We start from the raw sequence: 17,690 nt of genomic DNA, 5'->3' as shown, positions 1-17,690 counted from the left end.
ATTAAGAAGATAGTGTAAAAATAAAGCTCATTAAGGTAGGCAGAAATAGAAAAAGAAGGAAGATACAGGAATATTTTATGGTGAAAAAGCTGACCAAAAAAGAAGACACAACTAATACTGAAGTTTGCAATTACATAAGTCCCAAAATACTAACAGATATTATCATAACCAAATAGGATTTACCTCTCAAATACTCACATCTCCTAAGTTTTCCCACAGTTTTCTTTTCCACCAAGGAAATGTCTTTGTGCTCACAGTTTAGGTGTACAGGGCATGAGGTAAGCAACACATTTTTTATAAAAGATGTTAGAGAACAGGGAAACTCCATAGTAAAGCCCCAAAGCTAGTCACAGTCTTATATATGGAAAGAGTGGCTTTTCTCCATTAGACATATTGAACTAAAGATTCCTGCTATCAGGATGTTGATTCTGGCTGCTTCACAGCCACAATTAAGCACAACCTGAGTAAGCTGAAAGTAATAAAGGTCCCTGAAAGCCCTCATTACTTTCTTCAGCTGGAGATAGAGATCTGGAATGTTGCTCCTGAGTCAGAAAGTGGCTGAATATCAGCAACTGTTCCTATTCATAGGTGTTTGATTTATATCTTGAAAAAACATAAAGATGTTTCAGGAAATACAGGGCAGAGGTATAAACTTAATCTGCTTTGGTTTTTTTCCCCACCTTGAACTAAATTTGTTTCCTATTTGTTCTGAACTTGATTTTGAAAAATTTCTCTCTGCTTCTGCTCTCACACTAATAAAGAATCTGTAGGTTTTCATCAAGTGACAGAAAGATCCATTGAAATATATGCTTGTTTATTATTCATTACACTTTGCGTCTTTAGCAGAGCACGCACATTCGATAATATTCTTTACCTTACAGCTCACATAACTGAGCTGTATGAACAGGCAATGGCTTCTCATCACCAGTGTCAAACAGAGAAAACAATCACTAAGCAAAGAGAGGACCAACAGCAGAGGTTCAGGTAGGACAGAACCAATACAAATGTAAATAACACAAAGGATGCAACCAAGCACACAAGCAAGGCAATGTACATTACTGACTGTCATTAAGGACTGGGACCTAGATCTCTAGAAACATACCACAACGTACTACTAACTTTCCCTCTGATTATTTTCTCCATTTATGCCTCTCTTTCCTTATCTCAAAGATACTTTAAAATTTGTTGGAAAAGGATTTTGAGGGTTTCTTTGTTTGAATAATATAATAAAAATGCAGATATGAGCAAACAATTTTGCTGCCAGCCATGTTAAGTCTAAGTCAGAAGTCATCAGAGATATTAATATAACAAACTCTCATAAAGAGCATTTTCTTTCCATGGTTACCTTGTAAATATTTTTGTACTTGTAAAACATTATGCTAGTTTTCTCATTTTCACTACTTTTTTCTTCCCCGATCATTTAGCCCAAAGGGAGTAACACCAGTATCCAAGTGGCATAGCAGACTAGAAGAGCACAGGTAATAGTATTAGTGGGACAGAAAGTTAATTATTTTAAGAGCCAACTTAAGTCTGTTTTTGGAAAGAACATGCTACCAGGTTATGGGTAATGGTCCAATGGTTTGCTATGAAATAATGGGATGTTTTCTGCAACAGAAGTACTGAATGGATGTTTTAAGTCCCTCTCATTTTTTCAAAAATCTAGCAATATTGCTGTTAACTTATGCTGTTTAAAACAAGGCTGAAATCAGAAATCTTGCATTCTGTTTTCTAATTCTGCCACCAGCATGGAAAATAATTTTCAAATGCTGATGCTTTAGGTTAAGAGTCAGGTATTCAACAAATCCCAGCTGATTTTTCAAATAGAAACCCAGGCATATGCCTTTGAAGCTTGAGAAGCTTTGAAGCTTCTCAAGGCAAAATAGTCCTTGCTATCTTAACCTCTCCTCTTCTGAAAGATGCTCTAAGCTCTTAATATTTGCAGCCTTTCTCTGGACCTGCTTCTGTAAGGTTTCTCATGTTTTACACCATGCAGCTGCATTTCCAAGGATATTTTCGGAGGTAAAACGTGTGGACAGTAGGTAAACTCATTATCTTTAAGAAGAGCGTTAAGATTAGGGTCATCTTGAAAACTAATGCGTTAGTAAAGCAAGGCCCATTCTGCCACATTTGAACATTTTGCCTTGGGAATTACCCATATCTCAGGTTGCTGTTCGTAAAATATTTCTCATGAGAGTTGTGGGGCAGGCACTATAATCTTCAGATTAGAAGTGCTTTTGCAGGAGGAAGCGTGTATGCATAAACATAAATTTTTTTGTAACAATTAAAATTGTATTTAAGGCTGACCCTCAGCTTTAATTCTAATCCACTTCACTTACTCTCAAGTTTCTGAGAAAATGCCCTTTATGTGTCACTGATGAATGGTGAAGCTGTTTGATGAGTTCAAGAAAAAAATATCTATCAGTGCTTTGAAACAGCATATATTGCTAAAAACGTACATTTCACAATCATTTTTTTCTGGAGAATTTCTGCACAGGTGTAAATCACAAGTCACTGGATTTCAATCTGTAGATGTGGTAATTCACAAAAGCATTTGAAAAACAAAACCAAAAGTAATCTCAAAACTACTATTTATTGAGAGAAAAATATTACTTTTGGAAAGTAAATTTACAGAATCTTATTTTATGGAGATACGTAATTATATTGTTGCATTATGTAATTCCTTAGTACCACACAAAAAGTCTCATTTAAGCATTGTGCATTAAAAGCATTATAATTGTCAGTTCTAGAAGAAAGGGCTTCGTGAATCTGATAGAATGTCAGATTCCTCAGTGTAATCCAAGCATGACTGTTTAAATTCAAAGAATTAAAGAAAATGCATTTAATTTACGTTGAAATAGAAAACTTGATATGTGAACTAGAATGAACATAGAGAAAGCTATCAGCTACATAAGTTCATTCACAATGAACTGAAAATAATTATATTGGCAGCTAATTTGGTCATTCACTAGTTCTTAGATTAAACAGAGTAACTTGAAATGGGGATGAAGTAATATTATGATCAAAAACTTGCTTTTTCTTTCTTGGTTTTGTGAAAGGTTAAATATAAATTAAAAATTAAGTTCTATCCATACTACTTCTTAATTACTTTCTAACAGACTTGTATAATAAAATAAAACTTTTATAATTTTGGTTTTATATTCTGATATAGCATTTTACACAGGTTTGTATCCTGTTTAAAGAATGACTTTATATATGTCCAAGTAGCCAGCACCCAAGCACCTGATGGGCAATTCTAGCTCTAAAGCCAGTGTCAAAACTCTCAGTATAATTAAGAGTGATAATTTCATAGCTGAAGTTAGACCCTGCAAGTCAGTGAAACTGTAGTAGTGTACAGATGGACTAAATTAAGCTGAAAATATAACTGGTTTTTACTTTGGTGAATCTTACCTTCAGAAGTTTAAACAGCTTTTTCTGGGTATTCACAGAGCCATCACATGTTTCTGTAATAAAATAAGGAAATTAGATTTTGTATTATAAATTTTATATATAAAATTATAAATAATGAATATATATTATATATGTTACGAATTATTGCTTTTATATTATAAATTTTACTAATGTATATGAAATACCAATTCTGAGATTGAAATGGTTGTTGGAAGGCTGGAAAGAAACTCTTGGCAGTCTCGGACACTTTCCACGAGATTTAGAGAACTGGAACACATCTTGAGGAAGAGCTCTTTGTATAATACCAGCCAACCCACAGTTGATAATGCTTTTTGCTCAGCCCCTCCATAAATCAGCATCTGAGGAGGACATTGCAGACAGACCAGCCTGTTCTTGATCTACCACTGAGAAAACTGCCAATTACAAGAATATTGTTTGATGTGATTAGCCAGAAACAAAATACCACTTCCCTTTATCACTTCCATTTCTCAATATTTTCAACATAAGACTGAAAAACAGAGTGAACTCAGTTATAATGCTTTTTATCTTTCTTTTCCTTACCAACAATGTTAAATCTTTCTTAGGAAAGAACTTGATGCTGGAAAGAAGTACTTCACAGCAATAAGAAAAAAAATAATTCCTCCATATTTTGAATCTGAATTTGGCAAGGAGTTTTTCCTAAAAGAGGTAATGTAGCTGAAAACTGGATGAGTTTGTGTTAGGCTAAGTAGTTGCTGCTGTACTCCTACAAAGGCAGTTGTGGTTTACATCTGAGCCTCGATTTAGCTCAAGAAACTGTCACAGAGAACAGTCATGGCAGAATTCAGACTGGGAGTTACATGCCCTTATATGCTGTATGTTCGAGGCCAAGTTAGATGAGGCTTTGAGCAGCCTGATCCAGCGGGAGGTGTCCCTGCCTATGGCAGGGGGTTGGAACTGGATGATATCTAGGGTCCTTTCCGTCCCAACCCATTTTATGATTCTATAATATATATGTTTATTGAGTACAAACTCTGTAGGTTCCTTACATAAACTCTTGAGGGAGTCTGATTCAGACCAGAAGCTGCACCTCAGATGTTTTCAATTACCCCTCAAAAACCTCTCTGCTAAGTAGAGAAGGAAGTAGTAAGACTAACCTTTCTGGGTTAAAGATGGCCTTGGAAGCTTTCCTGTTGTAATCTTACCTGATAAACGCCATAAGTGCATAAAGCATACTTTAGAATGTACTTTAGAAACTGAGGAATCCTTATGTATATCTTTTTTTATAGTTACCACTTCGGTTCTGCTTATTTGTATTCTTTGCACCTGTTGTCTGGTTATGGGTTGGAGGTTTTTTTGGATGGGGGGATCTGCTGTATTTTTCTGTATTTGTTTGGCTGCGAAACATGTAAGCCCTCTTTCTTACTGTTCTCTAGTTTCCTGATTTGGAAGCACTGTCTACGGAACTTCGTCCAGTTCAGAAAAAAAAAAGTGGGCATTTCCCTCTAGAGATGGAAAAAAAACCCAGTAGAGGTAATTTGAGCTCTACAGTCTGGTAACATTTCCATCTTCTTCATTATTTTATCCAGTTGTCTCACTTCGTATTGCAGTTAAATCTAAGATTACATTATCTGATCCCATGTATTGTGACACATGAGCTACTTGGACCACCATGGCTATATCTGTTCTGATACATGACAAAATACCCAGCAGCATTCCCTGACATTGAGGTCCACCAGGATGGAGTAAGCTATGTAAATTCAGTCTCCCAAAACAAGATGGCCTTTTCCCAGGCCAAAGCTTGTGTACCTGAGAGTGGTTTTGTAGTGACTGCTAGGTGGTACAGTCAATATCATGCGAGTGTTCTAATAATTTAACGATAGAGATCATCATGTTCCAGTATCTAGGAACGTTCCTGTTTAATCCGCTAATATAAATGTGGTCTATGAGGCTTTTATATTTGGCTGAAGCGTTCTGCTATGATTGAGGGGCGGATGGATGCAAAATGCTCAAGGAAATCTTAAAAGGAAGAAACGGTACTTAGGGGTGGATAAGCAAAAACAGTCAAGTTTAGAAAGTTTAGAAAGACTGGTATGACTACAGGAAAAAAAAATGGGAGATGGAATTCTGAAATTCCATGTATGACTACAGGAATAAAAATTGGGAGATGGAATTCTGAAATTCGGTGGTAAGAGGGGCAGCCTGTGGACTGCAGCAAAAATGACAAGGAATAGGAAACATGCACACTAAGGATAGTTTAGAGGATATAGGATGGACACAGTGACTGGATGACGGGAAGCAGTTGAAGACAGGACCATCATCTTAGGTTTGAGCTTAAAAGCATTGAGAAGAACACCTCAGTTCTGTTTGTAAAGCAGCCCTGACAAGTTACTGAAATCACATAGTGACATTAAAAGTCATACACAACAAAGAATCATATCAGCAAAGCAGTCCTCCATGGGGCTTTATCAGACCCCACACTAATTCCTATATTACCTCATTTTGTAGTCACCATATCACAGTCACCAGAAGAGCTGTGTGGATTGTCCCTTCATGGCTTATTGCTCCATTAGCCCGGGAACAAGAAATGACTAATCACAACATAGCCATTTTTGATCCCCGTTGCCTAGTGGAGCAAAATGTCCCATGCAGAATTTACTTGGCCTCTGATGGTTATGTAGATGGCCTTCCAAGGCTGTCTAAATTAAAGTGCCAAAGACTTTGTGATTTTTTTTTTTTTTCATGGGCTTATGAAAATGATGATGATCATGAAAAACAGTTGTCACAGTATTCTGTTATTTTCCCTTTAGGATCTGAGTGTCTTAGTACAAGTGATTCCTTACCTTCACCTGACCCTCTGCTGCAGGCACATTTGAAACAAAGTGAAGGTTCCAGCAGCACAACAGGTAAAGCTGCCTTCCAGAATCTAGTTTGGAGCAGGTTAATTTCTATCTTCTTATAACTTTGACAAATATCTATAAGATTTAGAACAGAAATTTAAATCCACCTATCTTTGTTCAGCATATTTAATACACCTGAATGCAAGAAGGGGGGAGAGATATAAAACTAACTGTAGAGATTCCCTCCTTCAGCCCTCAGAGACTGCTGTAACAACATTAGGATAGTGGGGGTCATAGAACTGCAGACAGAGCCAAGAAGTAATTTCTCTACTAAGAAAAAATTGCACAAGCCAATTTTTCTTGCTTATTAAGGCCTGTAACAGAAGACTCAGTTTGCCATAGTTAAATGTTTCTTGCAGCTTAAACATTCCCATTCCGTTTTGTTTGTCTTGCTACGTCATTCACTCTGTTTATGCATCTGCTTGTGGCGGCTGCCTTGAATGATCATTACTGGAGAGCCCTTGGTCTGCTTTAGTTAGCCTCAACCTTTGGCTGTCATATAATGCTACACCTGCTGAGTTTTAGCAGTGCATACTTGTGGAATCTATCCTTGCATTATATAGTTAGAGCTTCTCTTCTCCCTTTCCTTTCACTTCCACACATATTGTTATTCTTTCTTAGTAGTGGGTCTCTGCAAGAGCTGTTCTCTTCAAAATTGCTAAATTTCCTCTGTTCTTTATGTATAATCCATAGATTTCAGGAGCCACACAACAGGTGACAAAAGGAACAGCAGCTGAAGGGGGAAAAGGGAGGTGCCCAAACCACACTAATTTCTAATGTCATAGAATAAATTTTGCTTACCTTTAGGAAAAAAAAAAAAAAAAAAAAAGCTAGTTTTTTTTCCATAGTGTACATGCTTAGCTTTTACTACAAGCAGAGCTCTGCTGTGTAGGTGGGAAGCCCCTCTCTACTACCTGCAGTTCTGTTGACTGGAAGTAAGAGGGGAACCTAGAGAACTTGCTGTTCTCAAATAACATTTCAGCCTCTTCATGATAACTTATAGACCAGACTCAGTGTTCTGGCTAGACAGAGTCTGCAGTGCAAACTGAGAGAAAACAATTGTCTTCAGTGCACAGTAGTGATCCAGAGGTTGACCTCTGCTGAGAAGACAGACACCAAAATTGTCTTCAGTTTTCAGAGGTTCAGATTTTACAATAAATTATCTACACACATCTTAGGCTGGTGAGCAAAGAAGTATTTACATCTAAGTTGCTGTGGCCATCCATATGCTTGGTCCATCTGCATTATGCAGCAGAGCACAGTTCAAAGCAGGCAAAGTATCTAAGATCATCTTAACCCCAGAACCAGAAGCATACAGGTCACTCATGTGAATGAACTGTTGCTTCAAGACAATAAGTCCTAGTTGGTTGTGCTGGCAGAGTTATACTGGTTTGGGGTCTGAACTGGAATTTGTTGCTATATGGACACACAGATTTGACTTGACACCACCAGACTGCCTTTGGAATAGTAATAGCCTCAATTTTGATTTTAGTGCGTGGGGTTTTGTACCTCCTCTTCTTTTTTTAATCACTTTTACAGATGTTTATATGTTCATTGTGAGTTTCCACTGAGATGCTTCCAACTAATTAGTTCTAATAATTATAATTATTAGAATTATATATATAATTCTAAAGCTTTATCTACTAGTTAAATTTTAATTGCTTGCTACTATCATGGAGTTTCTTAATGCCTTTCATGACCTCTTAATATAAATGAGAGGAATTCTTCTGTCCTTGTGCTAATCAAATGCTTTCATAGAAAATAGAATTCTTATCTGAGCAAGAACATCAGGATCAGGATGAATATAATGCTTCATTTTTTGTGCTTTGGAAATCTTGCCTTCCCAGACCTAAACAAGGCTGCAAGATCAGAAGAGACATCCTTTCAACGTAAAGTTCAGAGTCTGCTGGTGAATGCTGCAGGACAGCCAAGAAAAGAGAAAGTGAAATTACCATCATCCCTGCGGGGGAGAAAACCAAATTCCATACCAAATAAAAAGGTAAAATAACACCTTTTTTGTTAATATCCTCTCAGTTATGTCTTTTGCATTAAACATTCATTCTGAAGAAATACTGTAATGTATTTTGACTCTGTTTACTGAAACAATAGCAGTTGCAATTTAAATATAAATTTACCAGGAATTCTAAAAGTATCTTTCATCTCAACTGCTAGGACAAACAGCATAAGCTGAAATCTGCACCAGGAAACCACATGAAAGCTCTGATTTCGAAAAGAGCAGAGCTTACCCCAGAGGGAAAACCATCTGAATGGCTTAATATGTCTGAAAACCGTATTCAAAATGCCTCTTCAGTTTTTACTCAGATTAGGGTGTTTTCTTGTAATTCTTCAAGATGAGTGGACAGAGGTCAAATGTAGGTTAGGTAACTCTGAACCAAACTTGATGACCACCAACTTTACCTATTGTCTAATATTTTAATTCTCTTTGCAAAGATAGAAGATCCTGTCGCAGGAAGGGTCAAAACATCTTCTCTTGCAACACCAAGACAGCATCTTAGCGGCTTCCATCTTATTCCACCCAGAGTGACTTTTGGAGTACTAAAGGAAGGCTGCACCTATGTGACCACTGTGACCCTGAAGAATGTTGGTGTGAACTTCTCAAGGTTAGTTGGAATTCTTAGTACCTTGGGTTTTAACTGTCCAGGTATGCACTGCTTGTAAATTGTTGATCTTCTGATCTGATTAAGATGAGATAACAAATGGTATTTTTATATTTGGAATAATTTTATAACAACCGACTGGATAAAGGAGAAGAGTTAATATTAGAAATAATTCAGCATTATTTGCATCCTAATGTGATTAGGAAGATGGAAAGCAGTAAGGAACAGGAAGTCCTGTCTCATAGTCCAGGCACATCACAGACCACTTACTGTTTTTTCTTGAACGTCTTTGGTTAAGGAACCAAGCTCTTTCAAGGTAACCAGTATTACATTTGACTTCAGGAAAATAGCACTGGATGCTGTTGCACCTCCTCTGGAGCACCTCCCATAGAAGGGCAGGCTGAGAGAATTGGGGCTGTTCAGCCTGGAGAAGAGAAGGCTTCAAGGAGACCCTATAGCGACCTTGCAGTACCTGAAGATGGCTACAATAAAGCTGGGGAGGGCCTTTTTACAAATGCATGTAGTGATAGGACATGGGGGAATGGCTGTAAACTGGAGAGGGGAAAGATTTAGACTAGACATTAGGAGGAAATTCTTCACAATGAGGTGAGGCATAGGTTGCCCAGGGAAGCTGTGGCTGCCCCATCCGTGGAAGTGTTCAAGGCCAGGTTGGATGGGTCCTTGGGCAGCCTGACCCAGTGGGAGGTGTCCTTGCCCATGGCAGGGGGTTCAGAATTAGAAGATCTTTAAGGTCCCTACCAACTCAAACCATTCTATAATTCTGTGCTTCCAGTCAGAAAATCTAAATGGGCATAGCTGTGTTCAGGCAGCCATGTATCTTTAGGTGCACTAAAAAGTAACTACAGTGATGATACTGGGAAGAGGAAGGGAATGTGGATGAAGTATAGCATTTATTTATGCGCATTTCCCTTACTTGGTGTCACCCCTGTCAGCATGTGGGACAAGACATTACCACACTGTGTTCCAGTGTGGTAAGCATAAGTCCATTTCTATGTCTGCAGACCAGCAGATTTTCTCTTGCACTGCATGATGAATCACAAGAAACTATTATTTACCCAGATGCAGTTTACAGAATATATAAATGCAGTGAGAAAATGCTTGTGACTGCTCTTTCTTCTGTTCTAGAATTCCGCTTTTGAATGACTGCACATAACCTGCTACAGCACAATTCCAGTGGTTTTACTTTAGCGGTATACAGGCAGGTGTGCTTATGATCTCTGTCCTCCCAGGTGCCACACGTGACAGAGAAGAGGGCAAAGTGTATTCCTCCCACTGTTTGCTCAACCGTACTTGCCTTAGCTGTAAGACAATTTTTCCTTTAATGCACATTTAAGCATCATAGTGCATAGCAGAATGAATCAGCAGATCACATACCAACATCTTAGAGTTCAAGATCATAGAATGATAGAATAGATCATCTAGTTCAAAACCCCCTGTGATGGGCAGGGACATCCCACCAGACTAGGCTGCCCAAATCCCCATCCAACCTGGCCTTGAACACCTCCAGGGATGGGGCATCCACAGCTTCCAGGGGCAACCTGTGCCAGTGCTTCACCACCCTCATGGTGAAGAAATTCCTCCTTATGTCTAGTCTAAATCTGCCTCTCTGCAGTTTATAGCCATTCCCCCTCATCCTATCACTACAAGCCTTTGCAAACAGTCCCTCCCCAGCTTTCTTGTAGTCCCTTCAGGTACTGGATGTGAACATCACATTATTTATTTTTTTTTTCGTGCTAGGTCTTCATATGTAGACAGCCATGGAAAATCCCACCATCATTCTGATAAAGCCAGCTTATCCTTTAAACCTTTCACTTGATGCTTCAGAAGAGAGCTAAGAGACCAGCTGCTTGAATGACAGCACAAAGTGCTGAGGACGGGGGTAGGGGAAGGGTGGGCACTTCTGAGCCATGTCTACCTCCTGCTGAAGCCAAAACTTTTCGACATCAGGGTTAGTAATTAATTATATGCCTTCCAAACTGCCCATACCACAGCCTAGACATTTTGGGACATCCGATAAAAATCAAATCCTGTTTCTCTCAACAGCCAGTAGTCTGGAGAAAGTGCAGGAATTCTGACAGGCATTTTATAATTCTGCCAAGGCTTTCCATAAAATGGAGTTGTGTATTAGGAATGCCTCTTCTACTGCCTTTCCTTTAACAGTTCCTCTACATGCTGGTAGCTGTTCTTTGGGTGAAAATGAAAATCACAGAATAAAGTGCAGAGCAGAGCAAAAGTCAGAACTGCTCTAAGAATCAGAAGAGATCTTTACCGTGGAAGCTGTGCGCACAAAAGGACTGCACAGATGTGAAACAATCAGTGAGAAATGAAGAAGTGGAATTACTGCCTTAGTCTGTGCTGTGAAATTAAAGGGGATTATTTACACAAAATTTATACCAGTATCATGTCTTGCATAAAGCAAAGCACACTAAATAAAGGTTTTTAAGGTTTTTTTGTCAAAAAAATGAAATTTAGAATGCTGATGTTTCACACACACTTGTAAGGACCACGCAGTGTCAGGAGCTCTTTGGAGACTTACTTTGGCCCATTAATCTGGTCTTTTGGGTTTTTTTGTTAGAAAGGTGAGCCTTGTCTGGAAGCCAAGGAAGACTGCTGTAGCCCAAGTTGTACATATTGTGACAGGAAAGATGAGTTAAAAAATTCTGCTGTCATTTGCACAAGCTGAGGAAGAGCAGACATCCTGCTTCCCAGCAATACCTTCTGCCTGCCTGAAATCTGACAAACCGATTCCCTTCTCCTTCTGACAGGTTTCGGGTGAAGCAACCACCGCTGCACACAGGGCTGAGAGTGATGTACACACCAGGACCTGTAAGTTGCCCAGAAGATCTCTTGGGTTTTGCTAGACTCAGCTGGCCCTCAGGCCATCGGGGGGGTCCTCTTGCACCAGTGGTATGGCAACAGAGCTGGCAGGGTAGATGATTTGTTTAAAGTTACTTGATAAGGGATGCCACATTCCACTGTCCCTCTGCTGCCTTCAACCAAGCACTCCATGTGCTCTGATTCTCAGAGCCTGCATCAGAATGCAGAGAGATAAACATGTTAAGTTCAGTGAAAAGTGGCAGGTCAAACACTGAGGTTAAAGAGCGCTTTTTTGAAGCAAATGGGATATTCAACCACTACCTCTGAGTTTTCCCATGGTTTGTTATATCTGCTCTGTCTTATGCCCAGACTTTATCTCCTGTCCTTTAAGAGTCAAACCTAGTGAACTCTTGCCTTAGCCATGTCTCTCCTGCTTGCAACTATTCTTCACCTTAAGTCTTTTAACTAGCAATGCACCATAGGGCGTGAAATTGTCCCATTAAGTAGAAAGCTTTCATACTTTCTGCTTTTGTTCAGTCACTCTCCTCACCTGCATGCTGTATCTGAATAAATATTATGATGGCAAGCATCCAGGTAATACCAGTCATTATCCTTGCCAACGCTTTTACAAGCATGGAATCAAGAAGCAATAACTTGTGCAAGGAGGCAGTGCCAGAATGCATGTTAAACCTCCTAGTCTGGAGCTCCAGACACAACTTAGTACTTAAAATTGCTACAATTATCTCTATACTCTTTTCCTGTCAATAGAACTACTCCTTTGGTATCTCCCTACCTCTTTTTCTTTTTAGAATAGGTTATTTCAGTTGGAAGTGATGTGCAATGATTTTCTAATCAAACTGCCTGACAGCTTCAGGGCTTACTAAAAGTTAAAGCCTGTTATTTAATAAGGGCATTGTCCAAATGCCTCTTAAACACTGTTGGGCTTGGTGCATCAAACACCTCTTTTTGACTCTCTCCTAGCTGTCCCAATTCTCCTTTTCCCTCTGGAACTGCAAAGAAAATTTAAGGGGAAAAAAATAAAAACACCTGGTGGGTTTCTTTCAAACTGCAACATGGAGAGACACTGTTTTCTACAGACCTTTCTGGTGAAACAGATACTGGGAAGCACCATCATGTGTGCTGGGCACTAAGTCTTTAATTTCATCAGACAACACAGAACAAGAACCAGCTGCAAGCACTGCTGGAGGGGTCTGTGTGTGAAAGATGTACCTTACCTATGAGTAATCCCTTGTCTCTCCTAGGTGGCAGCAGGCTTGCAGGTTGAACTGGAGATAGAGATTTTTGCCATGGTAACTAGAGGAGAAGACAATGGTGGCCTTGAAGAAATTTCCCATGATATTGAAATATTGACAGAAACAGAGACTCTTCTCCTGCCTGTGAGAGCAAATATCCTTTGTTGTCTTCATTCCCCTGTACACTCTCTAGCATCAACCCTGGGGACCATCCACCTGTCAGGAACCTTAAATATCATTCCCGGTGTGGGCTGCTGGGGTAACAAGTTTATTGTCCTTTTCAAAAGCACAATAAATGAACAGTTCAAGATTCTGACCCCAAAAGCAATTTACATCAAAATAACAAGGTTTTAAAAAGTGGGAAAAGGAAGAACGGTAAACTGAAAAGATGTGGCTTTTAAAAAATAAAAGAGGAAAAATAGGAACTCTTTCCCACAATGCCAATGGAAATGTTTTACAACATTTTTTGAACCAGTGTACAGCCTCATGAGGAACAAAATCATGTATCATCCTGGATACTACAGACAAACGAGACAATCCCTGTGTCCGCAGAGACACAAGCACAGAAATGCATGAATGCTGTCAGAAATCTGCCCAGTGTGGGTTCAGTGGGCATTTCAGTTGTTTAATTGAAGACACATTTAATTGAAGAGGGTGGAGTAAATGAAAACAGAAAAGTCAAGCACTATAATTTCTTTTTCCCCTGGTGCTCCAGAAACTATAATTATTTTTTAGAAAAAATTACAGGTTCATTTTTTATGGGCAAATTCAGAAAAACAGTGAAGTTCTTTTTGACTTTTAATCAAATTTACACTTAAAAGCCCCGGAGGTCTTCTGGACACCTGCAAAAGAAATAGCAAAGTAAGGTGCATCCACACGTGCCAGAAATGCCACCACTAATTAAGGCCATCCTTACCAAAGAAAGGAGAACTTGAGGGTCCTCTGAAACTGACCAGAATACTAGCTAACAGCAACTCCATTGAGGCTTTGTATGCTCTGGAAGTGACATTGCAATTCCCCAAATTTACTTCATAGCGACCCAAAGAAATCTTTCATGCCCATTATTGCAGGGCTGGCAGCGCAGCAGTAAAACCAGCTTCTGCTCTGTTCCCACTCACCCAGTCCTCACACACAGTTGCAAACCAGCCTCAAAAACATGTGCCCTTCCCAAATATTTTACCTGGTGTTTAATCTTTGAGCTGAGGGCTGTAGTGCAGATTCAAATTGCTTCATAGCCTTCTTTCCAGAATTCATTCTGGCCTCTACACGTATTTTAGTTACATAGACGTACGGAAATGGTTAGATTCTTAACATGATATTCCACCTGTGTTAATCAATGACATTTATGAGTGCCGCCCACAAGGATACCCCCAGGGGGGAGTAGCAGCAACGGTCCAAGCAGTTCCTGCAAGCCCCAAGCCACGGTTCCGGATTACCCTACCCCGAAAGCTTTCTAGTTAATGTGAGTACTGCATGCGTGATACCAGCTATAAGTGAAAGTACAGTTGTTTTACCTCCTCTTGGCTTCTGATCCACATCATCAAACCTCACACAACTGACAGCAAAGCTGTCACACACACATCACACAGACATGATGACCTGAGACAAGGAAAGGAAAGCACTGGGAAATATTAATCGAAGGACTCAGTGCAAAAGTTTTACCCTATGGATGCTGCTTCCCACCTCAGCTCAGAAGTCCCAATTTGCCTCATATGTGCAACACTGGCACCATCTTTTTCTTTCTACTTTAAAATCTGTAATACGTCTGCCGTGTTATCTAACAAGTCAGTAAAGAAATCCCAACTGTATCTCGTTTCCTCTCCTCTGGAGAAATGGAAAAGCAACCACGTCAGTCAGTTCTCAAAGAAACACAGCAGAGACACATACCTCTGACTGCTGCATCTGCTCCAGGATTGCCCAGAGTACTTCAAACACAGCTTTTTTTCTTGTTTAAATATCTTCTTACCTTTCCCAGAGTGGAATTTTACCACCACATCAACATGCAGTTATAGTCTAGAAGAATACCTTCCAGCTTAGGGGCTTACAACCTGGAGCTTACCACTGGCAGCTATTCAGGCAAACTTCTCTCACTTTTTGTTGAGCTGGAAGAGAAGTGCTCACACAGACAGTTTATGTTTGATACCTCACTGTCCCAACTCAGTCCCCTGCAGCCCTGCACTAAGATGGCTGTTGGATCATCTCTGTACACTGGAGCTATACACCAGTCTGATTTTTTCCTGCCAGATCTTAAGTCCTGGAAATTCTGATCAGCGTCATCTCCCAGTAAAAACTCCAGGTGGAGGAAAATTAATTCCCTGGTATTCTCCTCCCACATGGCTAATCCAGCTCATCATGGGGACTGATTTCGTAGCTGTCATCGCCATAGTCAAATCTCCCTTCTGACAAAGTCTTTTTGAGAACTGATTGTTAATTCATACCAAAGCTGGCTGTAGCTACCCAAGCAACTGTACCAAAAGCCTCTTTGAACAGTGCCCCCCACAAAATTGCCTCGACTGAAAGCCACGTCCATCTTAAACACATCAAGAAACTCTGGACTAGTTAATTTAGTCTCACAGAACATGAAACAGACATCCCTAGATTAAGTCCTGTATTTGGTTAAATTGTTAAGCCCTCCAGAGAGAAATACTTGAGTCTTTGTAGAGGCACATGACAACTTTTTACGTTTGTATCACTTTTCCCAGGCAATCATTGCTAATGGTTCTCTCCAATGAGACCTAGAAACTTCTCTGCAATATTAGGATTCATCACAAATTTGCCACCTCCTGGTAGAGACCAGCAAACAAAAATCACTAATGAAGCATCACCTGACTGAACTTCGGTCATTTCTATTTTCTTAGTGATTTCTCAATTTATATTTAAAATATTTCACAAAGATTCTCTTAATATACTCAAATACAGCATAGAAAGCTGTCCATGTTATCCCCCTGTATTCTGAAGTAGACTGAATTCATGGTCATTTTTTTTCCACTCCATTTGTGAAATAAAACCAAATTCACTACCTACTTGAAGCCTGTGTGTGAACGCTTTCTCATGTTGTTCCCTTCCAACAAATCACTTCTACTGAAGCCAGTCCGTATCAGTCACCCTGCTCAAACAATACATGCAAGGAATCTGGACACAATTACCGGGTTTGCTTCAACAACTGTGTGAAGGTAGAATTGGGGTTTGGCTTTTTTTCCTTTGATGTTAATTTTCTCTCCTTTTTCACTACAGGTCAGAGCCCTCGAAGAACAAAATGAAGATCAGCAATACAGAAATACCTGACTTTTAGTCCAACATTATGGAAACATCCCAGTGTAGACTTTCTCATTTATGAACCAGATTAACATGAGTAATTATTTTGTCTGTCTCCTGTTAATGGGAAAGGTTATTCAAAAGTTGCACAGCCCTCTAACATGGCTGTCTGAAATGCAAACAGTGGAAAGATATGTCTATTTCAACCCCAATGCTTGACTCTGCACTTCAAGAGAGTGCTGAATTGTTCTCAATAGGTTTATTTCATTTTTAAAAAGGGTTAGGTTTCTGTAAACTGTGCTGAGGGACCTGAAATCCTTTTAAAGTAGAATCATAGAATAGAATCATAGAATCACCAGGTTTGAAAGGACCCACTGGATCATCAAGTCCAACCATTCCTAATGATCCCTAAACCATGCCCCTCAGCACCTCATCCACGCATCCCTTAAACACCTCCAGGGAAGGTGACTCAACCACCTCCCTGGGCAGCCTGTTCTAGTGCGCAGTGACCCTTTCCATGTAAAATTTTTTGTCCAGCCTGAACCTCCCTTGGTGGAGCTTCAGGCCATTCCCCCTTGTCCTGTCCTCTGTCACTTGGGAGAAGAGGCCAGCTCCCTCCTCTCCACAACCTTCTTTCAGGTAGTTGTAGAGTGCAATAAGGTCCCCCCTCAGCCTCCTCTTCTCCAGGCTAAACAACCCCAGCTCTCTCAGCCACTCCTCGTAAGACTTGTTCTCCAGCCCCCTCACCAGCTTCGTTGCTCTTTTCTGGACACGCTCCAGAGCCTCAACATCTTTCTTGTGGTGAGGGGCCCAGAACTGAACACAGTATTCAAGGTGCGGTCTCACTGTGGGAAACTACGACAGTCTCACCAGTGCTGGGTACAGAGGGAGAATAACCTCCCTGGACCTGCTGGACACACCGTTTCTGATACAGGTCAAGATGCCATTGGCCGCCTCGGCCACCTGGGCACACTGCTGGCTCATGTTCAGTCGCCTATCAACCAAAACCCTCAGGTCCTTCTCCTCCAGGCAGCGTTCTACCCACTCTTCCTCTAGTCTGTAGCACTGCACAGGGTTGTTGTGGCCCAAGTGCAGGACCCGGCATTTGGCCTTGTTGAACCTCATGCCATTGGTCTTGGTCCAGCCTGTTCAGATCCCTTTGCAGAGCCTCCCTGCCCTCGAGCAGGGAGTACTTGAGTATGTGGCAGGTTTCACTGAAGTCAACTGTGATTCTTCAAAAAATGCTGCTGATCTGCTCTGGTCTTTTAATTCCAAAGTTTCTGTTTGCTTTCACAAGCATGGGCTCAACTTTGTGTGCTCATCTGCCTTTAATTAACTGTGTACTCCTCATCCCCCTCCGGTGTCTACAAAGTTACACTTGACAGAGAGGGATTCTGCTTATGTCTTCTGGTTCACTATCAGACATGAAGAATTTCTTC

General features: G+C 40.2%; 1 protein-coding gene across 1 annotated transcript in view; it reads left to right on the top strand.

The window, feature by feature from the left end:
• Nucleotides 1-14,466, top strand: part of SPAG17 (sperm associated antigen 17) — a 102,338-nt gene extending 87,872 nt beyond the window's left edge. The window contains exons 38-47 of the mRNA XM_054072855.1: nucleotides 882-984; nucleotides 1,425-1,478; nucleotides 3,993-4,095; nucleotides 4,824-4,920; nucleotides 6,198-6,293; nucleotides 8,135-8,286; nucleotides 8,739-8,908; nucleotides 11,692-11,752; nucleotides 13,006-13,150; nucleotides 14,321-14,466. Coding sequence (XP_053928830.1) covers nucleotides 882-984; nucleotides 1,425-1,478; nucleotides 3,993-4,095; nucleotides 4,824-4,920; nucleotides 6,198-6,293; nucleotides 8,135-8,286; nucleotides 8,739-8,908; nucleotides 11,692-11,752; nucleotides 13,006-13,150; nucleotides 14,321-14,457 — 1,118 coding nt within the window. The 3' untranslated portion in view covers nucleotides 14,458-14,466. The remainder of the gene's footprint in view (nucleotides 1-881; nucleotides 985-1,424; nucleotides 1,479-3,992; nucleotides 4,096-4,823; nucleotides 4,921-6,197; nucleotides 6,294-8,134; nucleotides 8,287-8,738; nucleotides 8,909-11,691; nucleotides 11,753-13,005; nucleotides 13,151-14,320) is intronic.
• The last annotated feature ends 3,224 nt before the right edge of the window (nucleotides 14,467-17,690 follow it).

The sequence above is a fragment of the Cuculus canorus genome, chromosome 1 (genome assembly GCF_017976375.1).
Source record: "Cuculus canorus isolate bCucCan1 chromosome 1, bCucCan1.pri, whole genome shotgun sequence".
NCBI lineage: Eukaryota > Metazoa > Chordata > Aves > Cuculiformes > Cuculidae > Cuculus > Cuculus canorus.
This window is presented reverse-complemented; position numbering and strand designations above follow the sequence as displayed.